Here is a 27,552-nt window from a genome sequence, read left to right on the forward strand (position 1 = left end):
CAGGTACACACACACACAGACATTCAGCAGGTACACACACACACAGACAACAGGTACACACAAGCACACAGACATACAGCAGGTACACACAGACACCGACACACAACAGGTACACACAAGCATACAGCAAGTACACAGACATACAACAGGTACACAGACACACAACAGGTACACACATACACACAGCAGGCACACACAGACAGCAGGTACACACAGACACACAGGAGACTCACTGAGACTCACTAAGAACACACACACAAATAACCAGCGCAGAAGACACCATTAAGCAGAAACTGAGGAGGTACTCTGCTTGGACTTCCCTTTCTTAATCTGTGATGCACTGAGGGTTGTTGCCCTGATTTATTTCGGCGTGAGATGAATTAACTCAACACAGATTAACGACTAAGCATCAGAAACAGGTGTCCCTGGTCTGCACAGGTCGGCTACTCGTTCCCTTAACCAGGAGAGGCTCTGTGGTCTCTTTGTGTCGTGCTCCCTCATTACAACCGATTTATTCTTTGTTCCAACTGTTGCAGCTGATTGGCCACATCACAGGGAAGGTCAATGTTGACCTGGTCGTCAAAATATTTTCGGATCTCTTTGATTTCCTCTTCCCAGAATTCCTTCTCAACACTAAAGATTTCGTCCATGTTCACGTAGCTGAGACCGTTGAGATTCAGGGCACCATCAGCAGGAATGTAGCCCAAAGGAGACAGTTTGGCACAGTCCTCTCCCTCGATTCTCCGGAAAATCCATTCCAGGACTCGACAGTTCTCCCCGAAACCCGGCCACAGGAAGTTGTTCTGCTTGTCTTTGCGGAACCAGTTGACGTGGAAGATCTTGGGAAGTTTCGAGCAGGTCCTGTGCTCCATACTGAGCCAGTGCGACAGGTACTTCCCAAAGTTGTAGCCAAAGAAAGGCCGCATGGCGAAAGGGTCATGCATAATGACCTTACCTGAGAAACAATGACAAAAGGAGCAATGAGCAACTGACTCCAAGGTGACAGCAAAAAAAAAATTAACAGCACATTTATGTGGGGACAAACATGAACAAATCAATGTCATCAGATTCCTCACTCCACACCCAATTGTCTCACTTACCATTGGTCAGGATCTTCCAGAGACAGTTGGAATTTCCTGGAAAGGTGATGTATCTGGTGCTATGATGTTGTGGCCATAACAGAGACATGGGTTTCTCAGGGGCAGGAATGGTTGCTGGATGTTCCAGGGTTTAGAACATTTAAAAAGAATAGGGAGGGGGGAAAAAGAGGAGGGGGTGTAGCACTACTAATCAGAGAGTGTATCACAGCTACAGAAGCTTCCATTGTCGAGGAAGATCTGCCTACCGAGTCAGTTTGGGTGGAAATTAGGAACAGCAAGGGAGTAGTCACCTCGTTAGGGGTTTACTACGGGCCCCCCAATAGCAGCAGGGAGATTGAAGAAAGCATAGGTCGACAGATTTTGGAAAAGTGTGGACGTAGCAGGGTTGTTGTAATGGGTGACTTTAACTTTCCCAATATTGATTGGAACCTCCTTCAAGCAGAAGATTTGAATGGAGCTGTTTTTGTAAGGTGCGTTCAGGAGGGTTTCCTAACTCAGTACGTTGACAGGCCGATGAGGGGAGAGGCCATTCTAGACTTGGTGCTCAGAAACGAGCCGGGGCAGGTATCAGATCTTGTGGTGGGAGAGCATTTTGGTGATAGTGACCATAACTGCCTCACATTCTACATAGCTATGGAGAAGGAGAGGATTAGGCTAAGTGGGAGGATATTTAATTGGGGAAGAGGAAACTATGATGCGATTAGACATGAGTTAGGAAGCATGGACTGGGAGAAATTGTTCCATGGCAAAGGCACTATAGACATGTGGAGACTGTTTAAGGAACAGTTGTTGTGAGTGATGAATAAATATGTCCCTCTGAGACAGGCAAGAAGGGGTAAGATAAAGGAACCTTGGATGATGAGAGCAGTGGAGCTTCTCGTCAAAAGGAAGAAGGTAGCTTACATAAGGTGGAGGAAGCTAGGGTCAAGCTCAGCTCTAGAGGATTACAGGCAGGTGAGGAAGGAGCTCAAAAATGGTCTGAGGAGAGCCAGGACGGGGCACGAGAAAGGCTTGGCAGAACGGATTAGGGAGAACGCAAAGGCATTTTACACTTACGTGAGGAATAAGAGAATGGTCAAAGAAAGAGTAGGGCCAATCAGGAATAGCATAGGGAACTTGTGTGTGGAGTCTGAGGAGGTAGGGGAAGCCCTAAATGAGTTTTTTGCTTCTGTCTTTATGAAAGAAATGAGCTTTGTAGTGAATGAAACCTTTGAAGAGCAGGTGTGCATGCTGGAATGGATAGAGATAGAGGAAGCTGATGTGCTGAAAATTTTGTCAAACATTAAGATTGACAAGTTGCCAGGCCCGGACCAGATTTGTCCTCGGCTGCTTTGGGAAACGAGAAATGCAATTGCTTCGCCACTTGCGAAGATCTTTGCATCCTTGCTCTCCACTGGAGTCGTACCTGAGGACTGGAGAGAGGCAAATGTAATTCCTCTCTTCAAGAAAGGAAATAGGGAAATCCCCGGCAATTACAGACCAGTAAGTCTCACGTCTGTCGTCTGCAAGGTGTTAGGAAGGATTCTGAGGGATAGGATTTATGACCATCTGGAAGAGCATGGCTTGATTAAATGCAGTCAACACGGGTTTGTGAGGGGCAGGTCATGCCTCACAAACCTTATCGAGTTCTTTGAGGACATGACTAGGAACGTTGATGAGGGTCGAGCATTTGAGAAGGCATTTGATAAGGTTCCCCATGGTAGGCTCATTCAGCAGGTCAGGAAGAATGGGATACAGGGGAACTTAGCTGTCTGGATACAGAATTGGCTGGCCAACAGAAGACCGTGAGTGGTAGGAGAAGGAAAATATTCTGCCTGGAAGTCAGTGGTGAGTGATGTTCCACAGGGCTCTGTTCTTGGGCCTCTACTGTTTGTAATTTTTATTAATGACTTGGATGAGGGGATTGAAGGATGGGTCAGCAAGTTTGCAGATGACACAAAGGTTGGAGGTGTCATTGACAGTAGAGAGGGCTGTTGTAGGCTGCAGCGGGACATTGACAGGATGCAGAGATGGGCTGAGAGGTGGCAGATGGAGTTCAACCTGGATAAATGTGAGGTGATGCATTTTGGAAGGTCGAATTTGAAAGCTGAGTACAGGATTAAGGATAGGATTCTTGGCAGTGTGGAGGAACTGAGGGATCTTGGTGTGCAGATACATCGATCCCTTAAAATGGCCACCCAAGTGGACAGGGTTGTTAAGAAAGCATATGGTGTTTTGGCTTTCATTAGCAGGGGCATTGAGTTTAAGAGTCATGAGATCTTGTTGCAGCTCTATAAAACATTGGTTAGACCGCACTTGGAATACTGCGTCCAGTTCTGGTCGCCCTATTATAGGAAAGATGTGGATGCTTTGGAGAGGGTTCAGAGGAGGTTTACCAGGATGCTGCCTGGACTGGAGGGCTTATCTTATGAAGAGAGGTTGATTGAGCTCGGACTTTTCTCATTGGAGAAAAGGAGGAGGAGAGGGGACCTCATTGAGGTATACAAGATAACGAGAGGCATAGATAGAGTTGATAGCCAGAGACTATTTCCCAGGGCAGAAATGGCTAACATGAGGGGTCATAGTTTTAAGCTGGTTGGAGGAAAATATAGAGGGGATGTCAGAGGCGGGTTCTTTACACAGAGAGTTGTGAGAGCTTGGAATGCGTTGCCAGCAGCAGTTGTGGAAGCAAGGTCATTGGGGACATTTAAGAGACTGCTGGACATGTATATAGTCACAGAAATTTGAGGGTGCATACATGAGGATCAATGGTCGGCACAACATCGTGGGCTGAGGGGCTTGTTCTGTGCTGTACTGTTCTATGTTCTATGTTCTATCTCTCAGTGATGACGTCAGTCTGGCCCATTGATCACTCACAGTTTAGGAGATCATGGGTGCCCAAACTCCAGCTCCCTCCATCAGTCAACCCCCATAGATTTATCTGTTGAATTGGACAGTTCTTTCTCATCCCACCGGACCTCCAATCATTCGGATCTAATGTGTTCCCAGCAATACTGGTCTACTCTGTCTCCCAAGGTTCATGAGGTATTCTGTCCCAGTATTATTGGTCTACTCTGTGTCCCGGGGTTTTGATGTATTGTGTTCCAATCTTAACGGTATATTTTTGATCTAGAGTTACTGATTTATTGTGACCTGTTAATACTGGTACACTTTGTGTTCTAGTGTAACTGATCTTGGTGTCCATGCATTCCTCATATAGTCAGTTTCCACTGGTTACCAGTCTGTGCTTGTAATACCCCGTATCCCAGTGTTAATGGCCAATTGCGTCCCAGTGTTACTGGTATACAATATGCCCCAGCATTACCTAATTTGTCCTTCCCAGTATTACTGGGTAGTTTAATCTGTATCCCACCCTTATCTATCTGCTGTGTTCCAGTACGACCACTATTATCTGTGAACAAAGCTATTAGTCTATTGTGTTACACTGCAACTGATACAGTGTGTCCCAGTGTTACTGGTATATTCTTTCTGCCAGAATTCCGGATCTATTGTGTCCCAGTATTACTGGTACTCACTGTCCCCTAGTGTAACTATGCTGTCCAAGTATCACTGTATACCCTTTGCCTGCAGGTGACTGATTTATTGTGTCCTGGAGTTACTGATTTATTGTTCCACTGTTATTGCTACACAGTGTTTCCCATTGTAACTGCACAGTTGTGCCCCAGGGTTAGTGATGTATTCTGCCGCAGGGTTACTCACCTATTGTGTACTAAAATTGGTGGTAAAGCTTCCTGATCTATTCTGACCCAGTTTTACTGGTGTACTCTGTTGCTTTCCAGTATGACTGCCATTCTGCTTCTGCAGCAAATCCACACTGACCTTTCAAAGAGCATCCCACACAGATCCGTACCTATCCTTGTAACCCTGCATTTCCCATGGCTAACCCAAATATCTTCGGACTGTGGGAGGAAACCGGAGCACCCGGAGGAAATCCACACAGACACGGGGAGAATGTGCAAACTCCACACAGACAGTCGCCCGAGGGATGGGATTGAACCTGGGTTCCTGGCGCTGTGAGGCAGCAGTGATAAGCACACAGCCACTGTGACATTCCATGCCATCCTGACTGATTGTATTGCAGCATTTCAGATACACTTTGTGTCCAAGCTTTATTGATCCATTGTGTGCAAATTTTTCTGGTAAACTGAGTGCCCCACCCTTCCTGACATTTTATATTCCAGCATTATTGCTTTACATGGCTTCCCAGCTTTACAATAATATCTGGGACAGTGCGTCCCAGTGCTGGTATTTTGTTGGGTCCCAATGTTAATGGTATACTCCGTGTGCTCTGTGTCCCTCATTTACCGAACAATTGGGTCCCAGAATTACTGGTAGACTTTGTGACCCAGTGTTCCTGATTTATTGTGTTCCTGTATACTCTGTGTACCAAGGTTCTTCATCGATTGTGTCGCAGCATTATTGGTACACTCTGTGTCCCAGTCTTACTGATTGATTGTGCCCGTTTTTACTGCTATCACCTGCGTCCCTTAGTTATGAATCTATTAAGCCCTAGTGTAAGTGGTATAGAACATCTCCCAGCCTTACTTATCTATGTAACCCTATATTGCTATATTACACTGTGTCTAATCCTTAAATATCTACCGACTCCCACTTTTACTGGTATAGTATTCTATCCCATGTTTACTAATGTATCCCATTGTTATTGTTACTGTCCAAGTCCCTTAGATACTCATCTATTGTGTACCAATATTACTCCATAAACTATGTCCACGGGTTTCTGATCCATTGTATCCCAGTATTACAGCTACATTCTGTGTCCCAGTGCTATTGTGTCCCAGGATTACTGGTAAAGTTTGTATCACAGTGATACTGATCTACTGGGACACAATAGATCTGTAACTATGTGACATAGAATATACAAATAATACTGTAATACAGTACATCAGTAAGCCTGGGAGACAATAGATCAGGAACCCTGGGGCACAGGGTGTACCATTAATTCTAGGACACACCAGATTTGTTAACCAGGGACAGCTAGTACTATTCATTCTGTCCCAGTATTACAGGTATACTCTCTCTGTGTCCTTGTTTCACTGATCTATTGTATCCCAGTATTACTGGTGTAGACTGTGTTGCAATGAAACTGATCTGCTGTGAACTGGTATTACTGGCTCTGCTGTGGAGTAGGGTTGGTCAAAGTACAAGCAAGTGATGGTGGTAGGAGAGTCGTTAGTTCGGAGTGTAGACAGGTGGTTCTGTGGCCACATTAGAGACTCCAGGATGGTACATAACTTTTCTGGTGCCAGGGTCAAGGATGCCTCTGAGTGAGTTGCATGAAATTCTTAAGGGGGTGGGTGAGCAGCTAAAGGTCATTGTGTACCAATGACGTAGGTAACAAAGGGGGATGAGATCCTGCAGAGTGAGTACTGGGAGTTAGCAAAGATGCTGAAAGCAGGACAACAAGGGTATTAATCTCTGGGTTTCCACCAGTGCCACATGCTAGTAAGGCAAGGGATAGAAAGATAGGACAGATAAATGCATAGCTAAGGAGCTGGTACAGGGAATAGGGTTTCAGGTTCTTGGATCATTGGGCCCTCTTCTGGAGCAGGGCTGACCTGTTAAGAGGGACAGGTTGCACCTAAATTGGAGGGGAACCAATATCCTCGCAGGGAGGTTCACTTGTGCTACTTGGGAGGGTTTAAACTAGAGTGGAAGGGAGCTGGGAACCAGAGCAATGGGTCAGCAAATGGAGGGACTGAGACAAGGGTAGATGTTAGGACAAGTAAAGAAAGTTTAGACAGAGACAGGTAAATGAACAAGATGGTACTAATGGGCTGAAGTGTGTTTATTTCGATGCAAGCAGATAAGGCAGATGAGCATAGAACATGGATCAGTACATGGGGCTATGATGTTGTGGCCATTACAGAGACTTGGCTGAAAGAGAGATAAGATTGCCCGCTCAACATTCCAGGGTTTCAATGTTTTCAATGGGACAGAGAGGAAGGTGAAAGAGGGGGAGAAGTTACATTACTAATCAGGGAAAATGTCACATATGCACTCAGAGAACATACTGGAGGGATCCTCCACCGAGAAAATGAGGGTAGAAGGGTGTGATCACTCTGATGCGACTATACAGTAGGCTTTCCAAATGTCACCGAGACGTTCAGGAATATTATGGAAAGATGCGATAACAACAGAGTTTTCACAGTGGGTGACTTTAACTTCCCCAGTATTGACTGGGACTCTCAGAGCAAGAGACTCAGACAGGTTGGAATTTGCTAAATACATCCAAGGGGGTTTCTTGAAACAGTATGTGAGCAGTCCAGCTAGTGGTGGGGGGGAGGTATACTGGACTTGTATTAGCTAATGAGCCTGGCCAGGTGACTGACCTTTCAGTGGAACAGCATTTTGGAATCAGTGATCACAACTCCTTAAGTTTTAAGATAGTCATGAATTAGGATAAGTTAGGGCCTTGTGGAAAGGTACAAAATTGGGGGATGGCAAGTTATGTCAGTGCTCGACAGGAGCTAGGGAGAGTTAATTGGGAGAAGCTGTTATCGGGCAAGTCCACATATGACTTGTGGGAACTGTTTAAAGACCTACTGATCCGGGTTCAGGACCAGCATGTTCCAGTAAGGAGGAAGGACAAGGATGGCTAGTTCAAGGGATTGTTGGATAATGAGTGAGGTCACGAACTTAGTCAAAATGGTAAAAGAAACAAATGTAAAGTTTAGGAAGCTAAACTCAAACAGGGCCCGTGAAGAATATAGAGAAAGCAGGGAAGAACTGAAGCAGAGAATTAGGAGAGCAAGGAGGGGCCAAGAAATGACCTTGGCAAGCAGGGTCCCAAGTTTTACTGGGTCAAGAATTACCGGTATAAGCTGTGTCCACAATTTATCTGTGTATTGTGTCCAAGCATTACTGATATAGTCTATACCCCTGTATTTTTGATATCCTATGTCCAGTATTACTGGTATATTCTGTGTCCCTGTATTATTGATTTATTGTGTTCCAGTATGACTGTACACATTATGTTCCAGGGTCACTGATCTATTGACTCCCTGCATTATTGTTACTACCTGTGTACCTGGGATACTGATTTACTGGTATCAGTAATACTGTATATTCTGTACCCAAGGTCACTGAGCTCAAAAATAATGGTATACACTGTGTCCCCAGAGTTACTGATATATTGTATCCCAGTATTACTGGTATACTCCGTGCTCCAGCCTCACCGAGATATTGTGTCCCAGATATTGTGATACTCTACACTGTGATACCTATGCCCCCAAGGTTACTGATTCATTGTGCCCAGTATTACCGGCATTACAGATTTATTGTGTCCCAGCATAGATCAGTAAAACAGAGGCACTAACTATACAGTAAAAATGGGACACGATATATCAGTAACATTTGGGACTCAGAGTAGAATTGGGACACATTAGATCAGTAATCCTTGGACAAAAAACATCTTCAGTTCTAAGGAAGGGTCTCTGGGCCTGCAACATTAATTCTGATCTCTCTTCAGAGATGCTGCCAGACCTGCTGGACTTTTCTAGCAATTTCTGTTTTTGTTACTGGCGTACTCTTTGTCCGAAGTTTACTGACCTAATGTACCCCAGTGTTGTCTGTGTCCCAGGTGTTACTGATACATCGTGGCCCATTTTTGCTGTGTAGTCTGTGTCCCTGTTTCACTGGTTTATAGTATTCCACTATTACTGGTATACAGTGTGTCTTAGGGTTCCTTATCTATTGTGTCCCAATATTATTGGTATAGACTGTGCCACAGGTTTACTGATGTATTGTGTCTCAATATTAATGGTACAGTCTATCTCCCTGGTGTGCTGATCCATTATACCCCAGCATTATCTTATATAATTTGTGTTCATTTTACTGATTTATTGTACCCCAACATTAATGGTATACTCTATGTCCCTGGGTTACTGATCTCTTGTGTTGCAGTATGATTGGTATACTCTGTATCCCAGCATTACTGAGCTATTCTATCCTGGTATTACTGGGATACATTGTTCTGTTACTATGTCCTGCCCATCCAGTATTGGTGTATTCTGTGTCCTGGCGTCAAAGTCTTTCAGGTCCCATGGTTACTCTGTCCCAGGTCCCAGTGTTAACCACATACCTTTGTGCTCTGCTGCAGCTGTAGCCTCTGATCTCATGGATGCTCCAACATAAACTCCATGCTGCCAGTTAAAAGCTTCATAAACCAGAGGGACGCCTGCAATGGAATGACAGAAATGTCTGAAATAATGAGTTTTGGTGTATAAAAGTTTCAGATAGTGCATTTCGCTCTGAAGACAAAGAGAACATTTTGGAAAATATGCATCCAGATCAATTAGAGGACCAACGGGATCTGGATATGCAAATTGTAATTTTTTTTAGATTAGATTAGATTCCCTACAGTGTGGAAACAGGCCCTTCGGCCCAACAAGTCCACACCACCCCTTGAAGCATCCCACCCAGACCCATTCCCCTATAACCCACATACCCCTGAACACTATGGGCAATTTAGCATGGCCAATCCACCTAGCCTGCACATCTTTGGACTGTGGGAGGAAACCCATGCAGACACGGGGAGAATGTGCAAACTCCACACAGACAGTTACCCGAGGCTGGAATCGAACCTGGGTCCCTGGCGCTATGAGACTGCAGTGCTAACCACTGAGCCACCGTGCCGGCCCACAGTTTAACAAGTCATAAAAAGAAACAAGACGCTGGGATTAATTTCTAACGGGCCAGAACTGAAAAGCAAACGAGTTCTCTTAAACGTGGAGAGGATCGGTTGGACTACATTTTGAATACTATATACACCTCCGGTGTCCATTTTAAGGAAAGAACAGAGAATGTGCACTTTTTGTCTATAATATAGAAGACAAATGGTCTCTAAGTAGAGGTTAATCAGTAGATCATAATGACAAACAAATCCAATATGGAATTCTTTACCTAGAGGATTGAATGATGAACTTACAATGGCAAGGAATTATTGAAGTGAATGTGCATTTCAGAGAAGTATAGAAGTAGACCATGGGGGAAAGGTTTATGTTGATAGGGTGAGGCTGGTGTGAAATGAAAGCAAGCTCACGTGGAGAATAGACCCTGATGTGGAAGTGGGCCGAATGGCCTGTTCTATGTTCTAAGCTGTACAATGTCACTACTATGTAACAACTTATTGTTTTGCTCTTGTATTTGTTCATAGGATGTGGGTGTCTCTGGGAAGACCAGCACTTGTTGCCCATCTTTAATTAACCAGAGGGCAATCAAGTGGCAACCATATCGTCACTTGTAGCACTACCAGGTAAGGATGGCAGATTTTCTTCGGAAAAGAACATTAATGAACCAGATGGGTATCTCCTGTACAAGTATTCACTACACAATTCACATTTTAACACTGTTACCCAGTTGATCCACTTTCAGACTTTTACTAAAGGTCTGCTGCAAAAGTTTCTTGACTCACTGAGAAGCCATCCTATACAATACTAGTGCAGTTTGGAATCTGTGTCTAACGTTAGCCTCTGGTGCTCTACAGTTTAGACTATTGTACCTTTTGGTCTCCGTCCTCCGAAGATAATTGCTTCAATGGGAACCCCTTCAGGGGACTCCCAGTTTGGGTCAATGATTGGACACTGTCTGGCAGGAGTACAGAACCTGGAGTTGGGATGTGCACATGGTTCTCCATCGCCAGGACTCCATATTTTGTTTTTCCATGAAGTCACTGTGATGCAGTGAGGCAGAATTTCATCAATTCCCTCCCAGTAAACACCCCCATCGCTGGTTTCTGCCACGTTGGTGAAGATGGTGTTCTTGCTGATGGTTTGCATTGCATTTGGATTTGTCTTGTTAGATGTCCCAGGAGCTACACCAAAGAAGCCATTTTCTGGGTTGATTGCTCTCAGTTTACCTGTGGGAGGGCCCAGTAAACGCATGTATTAATAAACTCATCAGACTATCACCAGACAATACAAAGCAGATACTTCCTCAGCTAATTATTTTATGACTGCCCTAGTGCATTGAAGTGAACTAACCTTGCTCATCGAACTTCAGCCAGGCGATATCATCTCCCACACACTCAACTTTCCAACCGGGTAATGTCGGATTCATCATGGCCAAGTTTGTTTTTCCACAAGCACTCGGGAACGCGGCAGCAATGTATTTCTTCTGGCCTTTGGGGTTGGTTACTCCCATGATCTGCGGAGAGAGAGAAGCTGATGAGAATTTTTCAGAAATATTCTCTCATGAGGTGCGGGTCTCGCTGGCAAAGCCATGGTGTCGTGCTCAATTGTCATAAATGATTGGCTGGCCACATCATTTCTATGGAATCTGTTATAGACTGGGCTAGGCCCCTTCAAAATATTTTAACAAGCAAGCCTAGACTCTAACTTGTTCTTATTTTAAAGGCAGATGCGAAGTGGGTGTTCCATTTGTGATGCAACTGGTCAAACCACTCAGCTTTAAGCAAAACAAAATTTACTTAAGCCCTACAGTTGAAGCATGAACTAAAGAAACCAGACTTTACAGTAACTTATTGTAAAACCTGACCAAGCTGATACAGCAACTTAACTAACTAGCTGTTCCAATACAGTAACATCCCATAAACACACCCCTTGGCAAAATGTCACATTCAAACACAGACTCTTACAGGCAGGGTGGACAACACCTAGAGACAGATTTCAGAGAAAGTATAAAAAATCCTTTACTGAAGCTTGCAACACTTCTGGTTCTCAAAATGTCTTGTGACTGCTAAAGATTAAAAAACACTAGTAGAACACCTGAACTGGGAGACCTGGCCACTCCACTTTCACTGTTAAACTGTTACTCCCTAGATTCTTCAGGACCTCTGGCTTTACAACCTTCTCTTCAAAAAAAAAGACACCCAGGACAAGGTAATTGTTTTAAAGTGACAGCATCATCGCAGCTCTCCCCCTTAAAAATGGACCTGAGCTTTTGAACTTCCCTTTCTCCCTCGTGGGTTTCCATTTTACGCAGTGGTAAGGTATCTTTATCATCTTCAATGAGATCTACTTTTCCCTTACCGCCGGAGGATTTCTATTTTCCCTAATTTCTAACTCACACAGATTGAAAATGATGTTAGAAGCCAAACTTTGATTTATGTAGCAACTCATGATCAGCCATTTCAGCTGTTCATAGTGCAGTTTTACCTTTCTGTTCTTCCACATGAGATCTCACTACTTCAGGAAGTGAATTTTCAAACTCCTCCAAAATAAACATCTCTCTAAGAGCATCATATGTTTGATCTATTTTTAATGCTCTGAACACCCTATCAAAATTACTTTGTTTGATCCTTTTAAAGTCAATGTACCTTTGACCAGAGTCCCTCCTTAGATTCCCGAAGTGTTGCCTGTAGGCTTCTGGCACCAGCTCATGTGCACTTAAGAAGGCTTTCCTCACCTCCTCATACTCCCCAAATACGTCCTGTGGTTGTGATACAAACACCTCACTAGCTCTGTCTAAACATTTGCTTGGATCAACAATACCCACAGGATCACTGGCCACTTCATTTGTTTAGCCACTTTCTCAAATGAGATGAAAAAGGCTTCTATATCCTTCTCAACAAATGTGGGCAATGCTTGGCTATATTTAAACAGGTCCCCACCAGGCCTTTGGCTATAATGGATTTGCTGATTCTCACTATCCTCCCCATTAAGCCTACCTTCTACCTTCACCTCCATCCTTTTAAGTTGACTTTCCTGTCTAATTGCGAACTTCTGAAGTTCAAACTCTTTCTGCTTTTCTTCTCTCTCTTTCTCCCTTTTTTCTTCTAGGGCTTTCCTCTCCTTTTCTCTTTCCCTTGCATTTAACCATAAATCAAACAGTTTCAGTTCCTTTTCTTGTTCAGGCTGTTTCATCTGAAATTGAATTCTAGCCATTTCCAAAGATTCCAAAGGCATTTCCAACAAATTTAAACGTTGGGGTGTTGCTGTAATTACATCTCTTTTTCTCACAAATGCAACCCCAACGCCAGCTGCCAGTTCTAACAGCCTTCGCTTGCTCTCTTTGTGTAAAGCCCTCAAAGTCACTTCTTCCACCCCCGAAAACTCTTAGTGACTGAAACAGCCATTATTACAGCATGCAGGCCCTGCATAAACCAACCGAATCCAATGCATGAAACAAAAAACACTATCACCTATCACTTGCCGCCTTTGAGTTCAACAACGCTAAACCCAAATTAGAATTATCGAATTATATCCGGGCAAGAGCCCCCAGTCTGTTAAGGACCAGGTCAGTCCTCCTCAAAATATTTTAAAGGAGATAGCCTGGACCCTAACTTGTTCTTATTTTAAAGGCAGGTGAGCAGTGGGTGTTCCAGTAGTGATGCAGCTTTAAGCAAAACAAAATTTATTTAAATACTGCAGTTGAAACATGAACAAAAGGAAATGGACTTTATAGTAACTTAGCTATTGGAGAACGTAACCAACCCGATGTAGCAATTTAACTAATTAGCTATTTAACCAATTCCAATCTCGTAACATCCCATAAACACACACCTTGGCAAAAAGGTAATCTCAAACACAGATTCTGACAGGCAGGCGTGTTCGCAGACTGAGGGATAGACTTTGTGGATAAAAACTGAAAGAACTGCAGATGCTGTAAATCAGGAACATAAACAGAAGTTGCTGGAAAAGCTCAGCAGGTCTGGCAACATTTGTGGAGAGAAATCAGATTTAATGTTTCAGGTCCAGTGATCCATCCTCAAAGCTGCAGGAGTTCTGAGTGTTATTGGACCCAAAATGTTAACTCTGATTTCTCTCCACAGATGTTGCCAGACCTGTTGAGTTTTTAAATTTGTGTGTGCGATGGAGGTTGTGCCTTTGTTTTTCTGGCTGTAAGGACTCCAGGCGGAGGTGAGGGAATGATCTGAATGACTTTTTCTTTAATTTCTGCTCCTGTTTTTTAATGCTGTCTTTTGTATCTAAGATGGCATCAATGAATGGTGACTTTGTACACTTTTCACTATCCTCCTGTATTCCTGTCCTCAAGTACATAAAGAACAAAGAACAAAGAAAATTACAGCACAGGAACAGGCCCTTCGGCGCTCCAAGCCTGCAACGATCGAGATCCTCTGTCTAACCTGTCATCAATTTTCTAAGGGTCTGCGTCCATTAGCTCTCCGCCCATCCATGTACCTGTACATGTGACAATAAAATCCAATTCTAAGTCTAACTCCAATGGAGCGTCTGGACTCTACATCAAGTTCAACAATTCTCCTCCAGAGATAATAGAAACTGCAGATGCTGGAGAATCCGAGATAACAAAGTGTGGAGCTGGATGAACACAGCAGGACAAGCAGCATCTTTGGAGCACAAAAGCTGACGTTTCAGGCGTAGACCCTTCATCAGAGAGGGGGAAGGGGTGGGAAAGGGTTCTGAAATAAATAGGGAGAGAGGGAGGCGGATCAAAGATGGATAGAAGAGAAGATAGGTGGAGAGGAGACAGACAAGTTAAAGGGGCCGGTGGAGGTGAGTGTAGGTGGGGAGGTAGGGAGGGGATAGGTCAGTCCGGAGAGGACTGACAGGTCAAGGGGGTGGGATGAGGTTAGTAGGTAGGAAATGGAGGTGCGGCTTGAGATGGGAGGAGGGAATAGGTGAGAGGAGGAACAGGTTAGTGAGGCAGGGACGAGCTGGGCTGGTTTTGGGATGCAGTGGGGGGAGGGGAGATTTTGAAGCTTGTGAAATCTGTATTGATATCATTGGGCAGCGGGGTTCCCAAGTGGAATATAAGTTGCTGTTCCTGCAACCTTCGGGTGGCATCATTGTGGCACTGCAGGAGGCCCATGATGGACATGTCGCCTGAGGAATGGGAGGGGAAGTTGAAATGGTTCGCGACTGGGAGGTGCAGTTGTTTATTGCGAACCGAGCGGAGGTGTTCTGCAAAGCGGTCCCCGAGCTTCCGCTTGGTTTCCCCGATGTAGAGGAGGCCACACCGGGTACAGCAGATGCAGTATACCACATTGGCCGATGTGCAGGTGAACATCTGCTTGATGTGGAAAGTCTTCTTGGCGCCTGGGATGTGGGTGAGGGAGGAGGTGTGGGGGCAAGTGTAGCACTTCTTGCGGTTACAGGGGAAAGTGCTGGGCATGGTGGGGTTGGAGGGAAGTGTGGAGCGGACATGGGAGTCACGGAGAGAGTGGTCCAGGGTCTAGGCCTGTAATGTCAGCTTTTGAGCTCCTAAAATTCTGTCTCCAGTTTATTTAATCAGTTTCTCTTCCCCATTGTTTTGCTGGGTAGGTCTTCATCCTGCTTTCTCTTTGTTCCTCATGTTGTATTCAGATCATCGTATCCCTACAGTGTGGAAGTAACTGCACAGGGGCTGGTATCCTGTCACCAAGCCACCCTTTATTTACACAGTGAATGGACTCTGAGCAGTCAGCTCAGAGCCAGTTCCTAGAGTGAGGAAACTCTCTGAATCTCTTGTTTATATCTGTCAGCCAGGGCTCCCTGATTTAGCCCAGGTTAACAGCACCAATCAAGGGTGTTATGGTCAATGAGAATCCATCTGGCCCTCATTCCAAACACTACATTCAGCTCATTGAGCTCACATCGACCTTCTGAAGAGGATCCCAGCCTGACCCATCCCCTACCCTATCCCTGTAATGCGGATTGCCAATGGCTAATCCATCTTACCTGCACATCCCTGAACACTATGGGACAATTTAGCGTGGCCAATCCACCTAGCCTGCACATCTTTGGACTGTGGGAGGAAACCAGAGCACCCAGAGGAAACCCACACAGACAGAGGGAGAATGTGCAAACTCCACACAGACAGTAACCCGAGGCTGGAATCGAGCCTTGATGGTATGAGGTGTGCACTGGCTGAGGATGCTTAAGGTTTTGATGGTAGATAGGCAATGGCAGACATTTCAAGAACATGTGGATGAACTTCAACGATTGTACATTCCTGCCTGGCATAAGAGTAAAACAGGGAAGGTGGCTCAACCATGGCTAACAGGGGAAATCTAGATAGTGTCAAAGCCAAAAAGGAGCCATATAAATTGGCCAGAAAAAGCAACTAAACTGAAGGCTGGGTGAAATTAAAAATTCAGGAGAGGAGGACAAAGGGTTTAATTCAGAAGGAGAAAATAGAAGGCAAGACTAAGCTGGTGGAAAAAAGGGCCTGTTAATTAAGGGAGTGGCCCTAGAAATAGCGCATGCATTGATGATCATTTTCCAGCAATCTATGGACTAGGGAAGTGTTCCAATGAACTGAAAGACAGCTAATGTAATCCTACTCTTTAAAAAAAGGAGAGAGAAAATAGGGAATTACAGGCTGGTTAGCCTGACATTGCTGGTGGGAAAAATGCTGGAGTCAATTATGAAGGATTTAATAACTGAGAATTTGGCAAGCAATGACAGAATCAGTCCCAGTCATCATGGATTCACTAAAGTGAAACTATGCTTGGCATATCTTCTGGAATTTAAGGATGTGACTGGTAGAATGGACAACGGTGAATCAGTAGATGTTTCGTATCTGGACTTTCAAAAGTTTTTATTTACACAGTGCATGGACTGAAAGATTAGTAAAGAAAATTAAAGCTCCTGGTATCAGAGATGAAGTATTAATATGGATAGAGGACTAGTTGGTGGAAAGGAAGCAGAGAGTTGAAATGAACAGGTCCTTTTTAGTGGCAGGCAGTGACTCTAGGGCAGGCAGGGTTCAGTGTTGGGACCCCAGCTGTTCAAATACATTAATGATTTGGATGAAGGAATTGAAAGCAATATCTCCAAAGTGGCAGATGACGCTAAGCTGGGTGGAAGGAGGGTGCTAAAAGGTTGCAGTGTGACTTGGACGGAATGTCTGAGTGGGCAAATACTTGGCAAATGCAATACAATATGGATAAATGTGAGATTATACAGTTTGGGTGCAAAAACAGGAAGGCACATTATTATCTGAAAGGTGGCAGTTTAGGAAAAGGTGAGACACAACAAGTCCTGGATGTCATGATAGAACAGTCGCTGGAGGTTGGCATGTAGGAGCAGCAGGAAGTGAGGAAAGTGAAAGGCAAGCTGGCCTCCACAGCGAGAGGATTTGAGTACAGGAGGAGGGATATCTTGCTGTAGTTATACTGGGCCTTGGTGAGGCCACACCTTGACTATTGAGTGAAGTTTTGGTCTCCTAGTCTGAGGAAGGGCATTCTTGCTATTGAAGGAGTCCAGTGAAGGTTCACCAGACTGATTCCCAGGATGGCAGGGCTGAGATATGGGGAAAGACCGGATTGACTCATCTTGTATTCACTGGAATTGAGAAGAATGGTGGGGGCGGGTGTGGTAGCAAATCTCATAGAAACGTATAAAATCCTGATGGGACTGGACAGGCTAGACTTTGGAAGAATGTTCCCGATCTTGGGGAAATCCAGAACTCAGGGTCACAATCAAAGAATAAGGGGTAAACCATTTAGGACTGAGATGAGGAAGAATTTCTTCACTAAGAGTTGTGAATCTGTGGAATTCTCTCCCACAGGAAGCTGTTGGAATCAGTTCATTAGGTATATTCAAGAGGGAAATAGGTGTGGCCCTGTTGGCTAAAGGGATCAAGGGGTATGGGGAGAGGGTGGGAATGGGATACTGAGATTGCATGACCAGCCATGATCGTATTGAATAGAGGTGTAGGCTTGAAGGGCTGAATGGCCTGCTCTTATTTTCTTTGTTTCTCTGTTTCTAACCATGGTGCTGTGAGGCAGCAGTGCTATCCACTGAGCTGCTGTGTCGCAGATGGAACAGTTGGTCTCTCATTTGACTCAAACTTTGTTTTTTTCTCCTGCTTTCGCCATTGCCACTACTGTTGGCTGTGGCATCATCAAGTATTTTGTTATTTGATCTTCTTGGGTCTCCACCCCATCACAGAATTTCTCCTGTGTTCATTCTACCACCACCAAACACCCCTTTCCCTTTCCAATTCTGACGAAATCTCAAATATTAACTTCTGTTTCTCTTCACAGATTCAGCCTGACCTATTCTGTTTGTCCAGCTGTTCTCATTTTATTCCAGGAACAATAATTTGATACAGCCAACTCATTATTTGTAGTGACATTTGTCTTAACTAGAATGCCAGGGAAGAAGTTTCAAAATAGTGGTGTGGGACTTTTTAATAGTCACATGAGAGAGCAGATGGATCTTCAATTTAAAATCTCACCCGGAAGGCACCAACCCCAGTGATGTTATGTTCTTTTAGTGCTGCATTGGATTGTCAACATGGATAAAGTTCCCAACTTTCTTCAGTGTGATTTAGATTTGTGACCTCGAATTCAGACAGCAGAGAGCTAACAAAGGTCACTCCTTCAAGCCCAGTTTTAAATATGAAATTCACATTATTACAGTTTGTTTGTGTCACAGGGAAGTGGTCATTACTGAAAAGCCACATATCCAGTAGAGGGTTAACTCCTCTGTGTTCTTACCAGCATGTGTTCAGCAAGCCAGCCCTCTTCTTCAGCAATCCTGGAGGCAATGCGCAGAGCAAAGCACTTCTTTCCCAGCAGTGAGTTACCTCCATAACCACTCCCGAATGAAATAATCTCCCTGCGCTGAGGGATGTGGGCGACCAGTGTCAGCTCAGGATTGCAGGCCCAGTTATTGACCAGTGGTTCTAAATACAGAGACAGATTGTCACCCAAAGGCTCAAGGCAAAACTGTTGAATTGCAGAATGAAACTCTTCTCTCCTTCCCTCTCCTGCTCCCGGATAGTGACAACTAATCTAAAGATGCTGAAACCAAACTCACTCTTTAGTGGTAAAGGGCATCCAACGGAATGAAGGCATTTGACAAACTGGCCATTGCCCAGGGTCTCCAGTACAGCCGATCCCATGCGAGTCATGATCCTCATGCTTGCCACAACGTAAGGTGAATCTGTCAACTGGATCCCGATCTTGGACAAAGGCGAACCCACAGGTCCCATGCTGAATGGAATCAGGTACATTGTACGGCCTAGAGATTAACAGCGAGAGTATTAGAAGAGTGTTAATCTTGAGAATATTCTGGGATAGAATCTGCTTGATGTTTAAATTTTGATGAATTCAACGAGCTCAGGTGTAGTGACAATCACTGCTGCCTGCGTCAGCATTCACACACTTACAGGAGAAATGACAAATAGCAATGCAAGAACAGATTAGAAAACTGCAAGAGTGGAGTTTAGAATCTCTATCTGTAAACCAAACACCAAACTCACTCGCAACTATTATTTATGCAGCATGTACTACGAGACACTGAGGGGTGAGTGCGGGATAGAAGTTCCTATCATTTTGGCTGCCTTTCTGACTGGTCTCATGCTGACCATGTGACGTCTGTCAATTTTCAGAAAAACTACGCGGTTCACTAATGTCTTTCAGGGAAGGAAACCTGCTAACTTGGCCTGTAAAAGTAGAGTTGACTTTGAACTGTCCATTGATCGATTAGGAATTGAGAAAGGATGCTAGTCTAGGCAGTGCCACTCACATCCCGTGAACAAATATCTGTTTGAAAATCTCCAGCGTCTGCATCATCTGTTGTAGCCGCTGACTTTCGTTTGCTGTCGCTGCGCTGCTATAGATCAGACAGCTGACTGATACAGTTGGGTACTTTGTTGCAAGTTGTCACAGATAGTAGCAAAAGATCTGAACCCACCTGTATAGTTACTGGTGTGTCAGGTATGGTGAAGGCTGAGAAGGAGCTGACAGGAATGGGTGAATAGCTTCAGTGTGCACACTGAGGATTCATTAGCTGACAATGTCACTACACCATCATGGAGCGCTAACTCATCATTTAGTGTGCAGAAAGAATAATGAAGACATGTCCCTGACTGAATTAATGTCTGTACCTTTCATACATTCTGGAAAACGTAAAGTGAATGCCTTTTCAAACTCCTTCTCTGACAGCCAGCGCCCGAGCTGGCTGACCCCACTCTTTGGTATGGGAATGGTATCTCTCTGTTCAGGGGTCACAATTACCGTTTTACTCTCCACGCGAGCAACGTCTCTGGGGTCTGTGCGAGCCAACCAGCTGGAAATGGAAACAAAATAAAACAAGTTCAGTCACAAGATTCCTGCATTCAAGCAAATCAATCTTATTAACAATTCAACAACACATTACTGCAATGGGTGCTGAATTGGGATGAAAGGCTGAAGCTTAAAAATGCTACTTCTTGTGTTCAATCTGTCAATGCTCTGAAAGTCCTGAAAGAATACTAGCTTTTCACAGCATTTTGGTACACGTGACAATAAATCAATCTGTAAGAAACCCTGCTTTCAGATTAGACTGTGAGTGTGGTAGGGCCAATGAACTTTTATTCTGGTTTTGCCTCTTCCACATGTTGGGAAATGTGGCAAGATGAGTAGCTGCTGGGAAGGCAGCCTGCTCCAGTGAAGATCAACTTTTGTTTCCAATCAATGAGTTTTCATTACTTTTAACTCAAAGTCAGGATTTGCAGACTATGAACAGGTAGCAAACAATTTGACTGTATCTCATCCAGGCATTATGAACAGCCATTAGTAAATGGAAGTGCCATGCTGGTAGAACAGTAATACTACTCTGAGCCTGGCCCTGATGCATGTTGGTGGCAGTTTGTGGACAGTCACACTCTTTATGTAACCAAGGTATACGTGATGTGGGAATATTTGTTACTGATGCAAAAACTAATGTCAAAAGTGGAAAATTATATACCTAAAATTGAGCAGCACAATAAAATTTCACCTAAGTATATCGACTTGAAGAGAGAAAGCTGCTCACCAGTTCTGATACTTGGGTAAGCGTTTGATTATCCCGTGCTCTTCCATCAGGCACAGAAGATGTCTGTTCTCTTCCTCGCTCCCATCACAGATGTGGATCTTGTCTGGTTGACATAACTTCGCACTTTGTTCAACAAAGTCTCTCACTGCAGGGCTCAAGGCATTCAGATCTCCCTGAACCACATTCAGAGGGTGTTGGGGAAGGCACTGGAGTTGAGGGGACATCTCTTCTCCCAAAAATACATTAGTTACGGGCTGTAAAACAATCATAACATCACAGCTGGGTGTAGTCAATGTGGCCTTATGCCTTGTCACTGAGCAGCCCACTGAGTGGGAATTTCATTTCCAGTGATCCGCCTGCTTATATTTTCTCGTGTGTGATATTGTGATACTTTGTATACATTATACTTGTGCAATACGTACAAAAACTCAATTCCATTCAGTGAGTCATTCAAATGCAAATTAAGGTTCTGCACATTCTGTTTTTGAAAAATTGCAATGGATTCTTGAATACTGAGTGAACGAACAACAGCACAGTGACTTCCACAATTTGATCATCATTATTGACCTTTCTTATTTCAACTTTTGTGATCTGTGTGTTCATTTAGTCTCTAAATTAGTGAATTCAATCCAGTTTATTTCATTTCCCAGGGGCATGTCATTTTTGTGGGGTGACAGATCCACACCAGAGCTCATCCCAGTGAAGGATACTCTAGATACAATTCCCTAAATTGGGGAAACAGGCCCTTTGGCCCAACAAGTCCACACTGCCCCTTAGAGCATCCCACCCAGAACCATCCCCCTATAGCCCAGACACTCCTGAACACTACAGGCAATTTAGCATGGCCAATTCACCTAGTCTGCACATCTCTGTACTGTGAGAGGAAACCGGAGCACCTGGAGGAAACCCATGCAGACACGGGGAGAATGCGCAAACTCCGCACACACAGTCACCCGAGGCTGGAATCGAACCCGGGTCCCTGGCACTGTGAGGCTGCAGAGCTAACCACTGAGCCACCGTGCCACCTCTAGGTATACTTAAGATAGAGTTGCTGTCAAATATTAGGTCAGGATCTACAGTACCAGCTTGATCTGATATGCTGGAGGCTCACCACCAATGGTCTAATGAGAAGATGCTCTTGTCTTAAACAAGATGCAGTTTATTGCATTAAAGCAACAAAGAACACATCACATTGGGAAGATAAACATTGTTACTGCAACTGAAGAGACCAGGATTATTTGTTGTCATTCTCCTTTGAGATCCATAGCCATTATCCCAGTTAACCTCTTAGGCGCACGGTGGCTCAGTGGTTAGCACTTCTGCCTCACAGTGCCAGGAACCTGGGTTCGATTCTGCCCTCAGGTGACTGTGCAAACTCCATACAGACATTCTGCTTGTGTCTGTGCGGGTTTCTATATGCTTCAGTTTCCTCCTCACTCCAAAGACATACACAGGATAGGGTAGATTGCCCACAGTGTCCAGGGATGTGCAGTTTTGGGTGTGTTAGCCAGGGGAAATATAGGGTTACGGGGCTGGGTGTATGGAGGTGGGGATGGGTTCGATGCTCTTCGGTGGGTCGGTGTGGACTCAATGGGCTGAATGGCCTGGTCCCACACTGTAGGGATTCTATTATATCATATTGGATGGAGTTTAATGCTTCCTCAGCTTTAACACATTCAGAACCTTATTACCAAATACCTTGTACAACAGAGATAATGGGAACTGCAGATGCTGGAGATTCCAAGATAATAAAATGTGAGGCTGGATGAACACAGCAGGCCAAGCAGCATCCCAGGAGCACAAAAGCTGACGTTTCGGGCCTAGACCCTTCATCAGAGAGGGGGATGGGGGGAGGGAACTGGAATAAATAGGGAGAGAGGGGGAGGCGGACCGAAGATGGAGAGTAAAGAAGATAGGTGGAGAAGGTGTGGGTGGGGAGGTAGGGAGGGGATAGGTCAGTCCAGGGAAGACGGACAGGTCAAGCAGGTGGGATGAGGTTAGTAGGTAGCTGGGGGTGCGGCTTGGGGTGGGAGGAAGGGATGGGTGAGAGGAAGAACCGGTTAGGGAGGCAGAGACAGGTTGGACTGGTTTTGGGATGCAGTGGGTGGGGGGGAAGAGCTGGGCTGGTTGTGTGGTGCAGTGGGGGGAGGGGATGAACTGGGCTGGTTTAGGGATGCAGTGGGGGAAGGGGAGATTTTGAAACTGGTGAAGTCCACATTGATACCATATGGCTGCAGGGTTCCCAGGCGGAATATGAGTTGCTGTTCCTGCAACCTTCGGGTGGCATCATTGTGGCAGTGCAGGAGGCCCATGATGGACATGTCATCAAGAGAATGGGAGGGGGAGTGGAAATGGTTTGCGACTGGGAGGTGCAGTTGTTTGTTGCGAACTGAGCGGAGGTGTTCTGCAAAGCGGTCCCCAAGCCTCCGCTTGGTTTCCCCAATGTAGAGAAAGCCGCACCGGGTACAGTGGATGCAGTATACCACATTGGCAGATGTGGATCCCCCTCGTTCTCACACACCACCCTACCAACCTCCGGATACAACGCATTATCCTCCGACACTTCCGCCATTTACAATCCGACCCCACCACCCAAGACATTTTTCCATCCCCACCCCTGTCTGCTTTCCGGAGAGACCACTCTCTCCGTGACTCCCTTGTTCGCTCCACACTGCCCTCCAACCCCACCACACCCGGCACCTTCCCCTGCAACCGCAGGAAATGCTACACTTGTCCCCACACCTCCTCCCTCACCCCCATCCCAGGCCCCAAGATGACATTCCACATTAAGCAGAGGTTCACCTGCACATCTGCCAATGTGGTATACTGCATCCACTGTACCCGGTGCGGCTTTCTCTACATTGGGGAAACCAAGCGGAGGCTTGGGGACCGCTTTGCAGAACACCTCCGCTCAGTTCGCAACAAACAACTGCACCTCCCAGTCGCAAACCATTTCCACTCCCCCTCCCATTCTCTTGATGACATGTCCATCATGGGCCTCCTGCACTGCCACAATGATGCCACCCGAAGGTTGCAGGAACAGCAACTCATATTCCGCCTGGGAACCCTGCAGCCATATGGTATCAATGTGGACTTCACCAGTTTCAAAATCTCCCCTTCCCCCACTGCATCCCTAAACCAGCCCAGTTCATCCCCTCCCCCCACTGCACCACACAACCAGCCCAGCTCTTCCCCCCCACCCACTGCATCCCAAAACCAGTCCAACCTGTCTCTGCCTCCCTAACCGGTTCTTCCTCTCACCCATCCCTTCCTCCCACCCCAAGCCGCACCCCCAGCTACCTACTAACCTCATCCCACCTGCTTGACCTGTCCGTCTTCCCTGGACTGACCTATCCCCTCCCTACCTCCCCACCCACACCTTCTCCACCTATCTTCTTTACTCTCCATCTTCGGTCCGCCTCCCCCTCTCTCCCTATTTATTCCAGTTCCCTCCCCCCATCCCCCTCTCTGATGAAGGGTCTAGGCCCGAAACGTCAGCTTTTGTGCTCCTGGGATGCTGCTTGGCCTGCTGTGTTCATCCAGCCTCACATTTTATTACCTTGTACAACAGTTGGATTTATATTCCTTCGGCTACAATATGACTGAAATCATGTGGATATAAATCAACAACTTGCTTCTGGATCTGTCTGCAGAATTCCTTTAGCTTGAATCTTTATGTATAAGAAGTCAGGAAAGCTAATCTTTCTGATAAGCAGCCAGTGATGAAAGGGAGAGGTACATTAAGGCCTGGGTGTCCTTGTGCACCAGTTGCTGAAGGTAACCATGCAGGTACAGCAGGTGGTGAAGAAGGTCAATGGGATGTTGGCCTTCATAGTGAGAGGATTCGAGTACTGGAGCAGGGGATGTCTTGCTGCAACTGAGCAGGGCCTTGGTGAGGCCTCATCTGGAATACTGTGTACAACTTTGGTCAATTTATCTGAAGAAGGGTGCTCTGGCTACGGAGGCACTGAAGCAAAGATTTACCAGACTGATTCCTGAGATGTCGGGACTGACGTATGAAGAGAGATTGGATCAGTTAGGACTATATTCACTAGAGTTTAGAAGAATGAGGTGAGGGCTAAAGAAACTTATAACATTCTAAGAGGGTTAGTTGGGGTAAATGCAGGAGGGATGTTCCTGGTGACTCACTGGGGAGTCCAGAACCAGGGGTCACAATGTAAGATTAAGCGATAGGCCACTTAGGACTGAGATGAGGGGAAACTTCTTCAATCAGTGAGTGGTGAGCCCATAGAATTCTCTGCCACAGAAAGCCAATGAGGTCAAAACATTGAATGTTTTCAAAAAAAAATAGTATTTAAGGCTAAAGAGATCAAAGGCTATGGGAGAAAGTAGGCACAGGCTACTGAGTTGGATGATCAGCCGTGATCATATTAAATGGCAGAGCAGGCTCAAAGGGTGGAATGTTTTCTGTTGTGTGTGTCCTGGCAGCAGCATTCTGATGAAAGGCGCCAGTGCACTCCAAAGTGCAGCACTGAAGTGGAGAACCATATTGGAAGTGGGAAGTGAGACGTGCTAAGGTGTGGACAGGGCAGTTGCTGCCAATGGAGCGTGCCTTAACATGTTGGTGTTCAAGGCTAGAGGAGCAAATATGAGCTGGAGTCACTAGGTACAAGGTCCGACTTTCATGCTGAGGGAATTGTAACCATCTAGTTTCTATCCAATAGGTAGGAACATGGGAAACTGCATATCAAGGAGGTTGGATTAGGTAATAATGACATGTAAATACATGAAAATGGTTGCAAATTGTCTTCTTGCTTCTCACTAGAGAGATTTCTGCCTCACTGTTCAACATTTGTTTGGAAAATGGGACGTTGTGCTCCAGTAGAATCTCATTTTGACTAATCTCACCCAACTTTCTTACCAATACCTACATCGTTCAGGGGCTGGGAAGATTCTGTGCTACACTTCTAACAACAAGAATGTTCTCCTGATGTCCTGAGCACCATTTAGTATTTGCCAACATTGTTAAAGCAGATTATCTGGTCATTCTCACATTGCTGTTTTTAGGAACAGTATGAGCTATTCTGAGGTTATAAACATATAACGTCAATAAATGTAAATCATCAATTAACTCCAGAAAAGGCCAACAATAATTCCTGTCTGACAAACTCAACCCCATTGCTCTATGATTACTCCTAAATGCTAAACTATTAAATCGCAGTTTCCTAATGTACACAATTCTGTGAGACTCATTACATCACCATATGTCCTTGTACGGGATGTCAGGAATGTGTAATAAATATGTCACTCCAGTCCCGTGTTGCATCATAACAATCAGAGCAATTGTTAATGCAGTCATTACTCTGACAAAGAGAATGCTCGATGCATACTTACAGCCCTGACTAACCAGGGAATCTCTTCAGTTCTGCTGACACTCTATTGTCCTTAAGACAGTTCATGTTTTGTGTGGTATCTTTCAAAGTATAATTGAGTGTGGGTAGTGATTTATTTTCCTGAACACTTTCCCCTTCCTCTTTAATGTCGTCCTACCGACAGTGACCTCCCAATTTTTCTCCAGAGTTCTGGCTGACAATTATCAACTGCAGTTAGCACTGTTGCCTCACAGTGCCAGTGACCTGGGTTTGATTCTGCTTGACTGCCTGTGTGGAGTTTGCAAATTCTCCCTCTGTCTGCGCGGGTTTCTTCTGGGTGCTCCAGTTTCTTTTCCTCCCACAGTTCAAAGATGTGCAGGCCAGGTGGATTAGCCATGGGAAATGCAGGGTTAAAGGGATGGGGTGGGGGTGGGTGGGTTGCTCCTCAGAGGGTTGGTGTGGACTTGATGGGCCAAATGGCCTGTTTCAAGGTTGTAAAAATTCTAACTGTATACTTTGTCTTTTCAAGAACCTTTTACTTGCTTCCAAAACATTTCAATCTATAGTCTATAATTAACCTTGGACAAAACCACACTGTTTCACTAATAAAACACACGTCTGTTTAAAGCTGCTTGCTAAACAGCTCTGTGCCATAAAATGCTCACAAGCTGGAATACGTAGGCAATGGATACTTTTTGCACTAAATAATCTATAGGTAGCATTTAAAAATTATTACATAATTTGCCACAACTACACTTTTCTAAAGGCACAAAATCTCAGAGAAAACTGTGACTAACAAAGTAACTTAGGAAATGAAAAAGTCTATAAAATGAGCAGTAATAGTAATAAACCTCAATAATGGGGGCATGTTAGAAAATATCGAAGGGGGACCAAGAAACCAAAAAGGGACGGGAGAGTGGAATGTATAAATAAACAAACTGATACATAATAATACAGTAATAGCTTTTGTAAATGTTAAGTATTAAAGAAACATTTAGTTAAGCTAAATGTGGGTCCATTATAGGCAGAATCAGGAAAATAGAGAGAGGTAGAGAAACTAGTTGATTACTTTGTCTGTGTCGTTTTCATTCAGGAAGATACAAGAAACATCCCAGAATTAGGGATCCAAGTAACAAGGAAGAAAAAAAATTCCAGGAATTATTATTAGTAATAAGGCTGTGTTAAAGAAAGTAATAAATTGAAAGTTGGTAAGTCCCGAGCATGTGATATTCTTGCATCCTGGAATAATTGAACAGGTGGATTTGGAGACATGGATGCATTGTTAATCATGTTCCAAAATGCTAGTTTCCAGGATGATTCCTACAGACTGGAAGATAGCAAATGCCAACCAACATTTCAGAACAGAAAGAGAGCAAAAACAGAGAATTACAGAATTACTTGTTAACCTTACCTCAGTTGTAGCAAAATGAT

General features: G+C 44.8%; 1 protein-coding gene across 1 annotated transcript in view; it reads right to left on the reverse strand.

The window, feature by feature from the left end:
• Nucleotides 1–477: 477 nt before the first annotated feature.
• LOC132210761 (phosphoenolpyruvate carboxykinase, cytosolic [GTP]-like) overlaps nt 478–27,552 on the reverse strand; it is a 53,764-nt gene continuing 26,689 nt past the window's right edge. The window contains exons 2-9 of the mRNA XM_059652883.1: nt 20,789–21,042; nt 19,881–20,062; nt 18,809–19,012; nt 18,487–18,674; nt 11,102–11,264; nt 10,621–10,977; nt 9,202–9,297; nt 478–955 (exon numbers count right to left, since the gene is read on the reverse strand). Coding sequence (XP_059508866.1) covers nt 501–955; nt 9,202–9,297; nt 10,621–10,977; nt 11,102–11,264; nt 18,487–18,674; nt 18,809–19,012; nt 19,881–20,062; nt 20,789–21,042 — 1,899 coding nt within the window. The 3' untranslated portion in view covers nt 478–500. The remainder of the gene's footprint in view (nt 956–9,201; nt 9,298–10,620; nt 10,978–11,101; nt 11,265–18,486; nt 18,675–18,808; nt 19,013–19,880; nt 20,063–20,788; nt 21,043–27,552) is intronic.

The sequence above is a fragment of the Stegostoma tigrinum genome, chromosome 19, assembly GCF_030684315.1.
Source record: "Stegostoma tigrinum isolate sSteTig4 chromosome 19, sSteTig4.hap1, whole genome shotgun sequence".
NCBI lineage: Eukaryota > Metazoa > Chordata > Chondrichthyes > Orectolobiformes > Stegostomatidae > Stegostoma > Stegostoma tigrinum.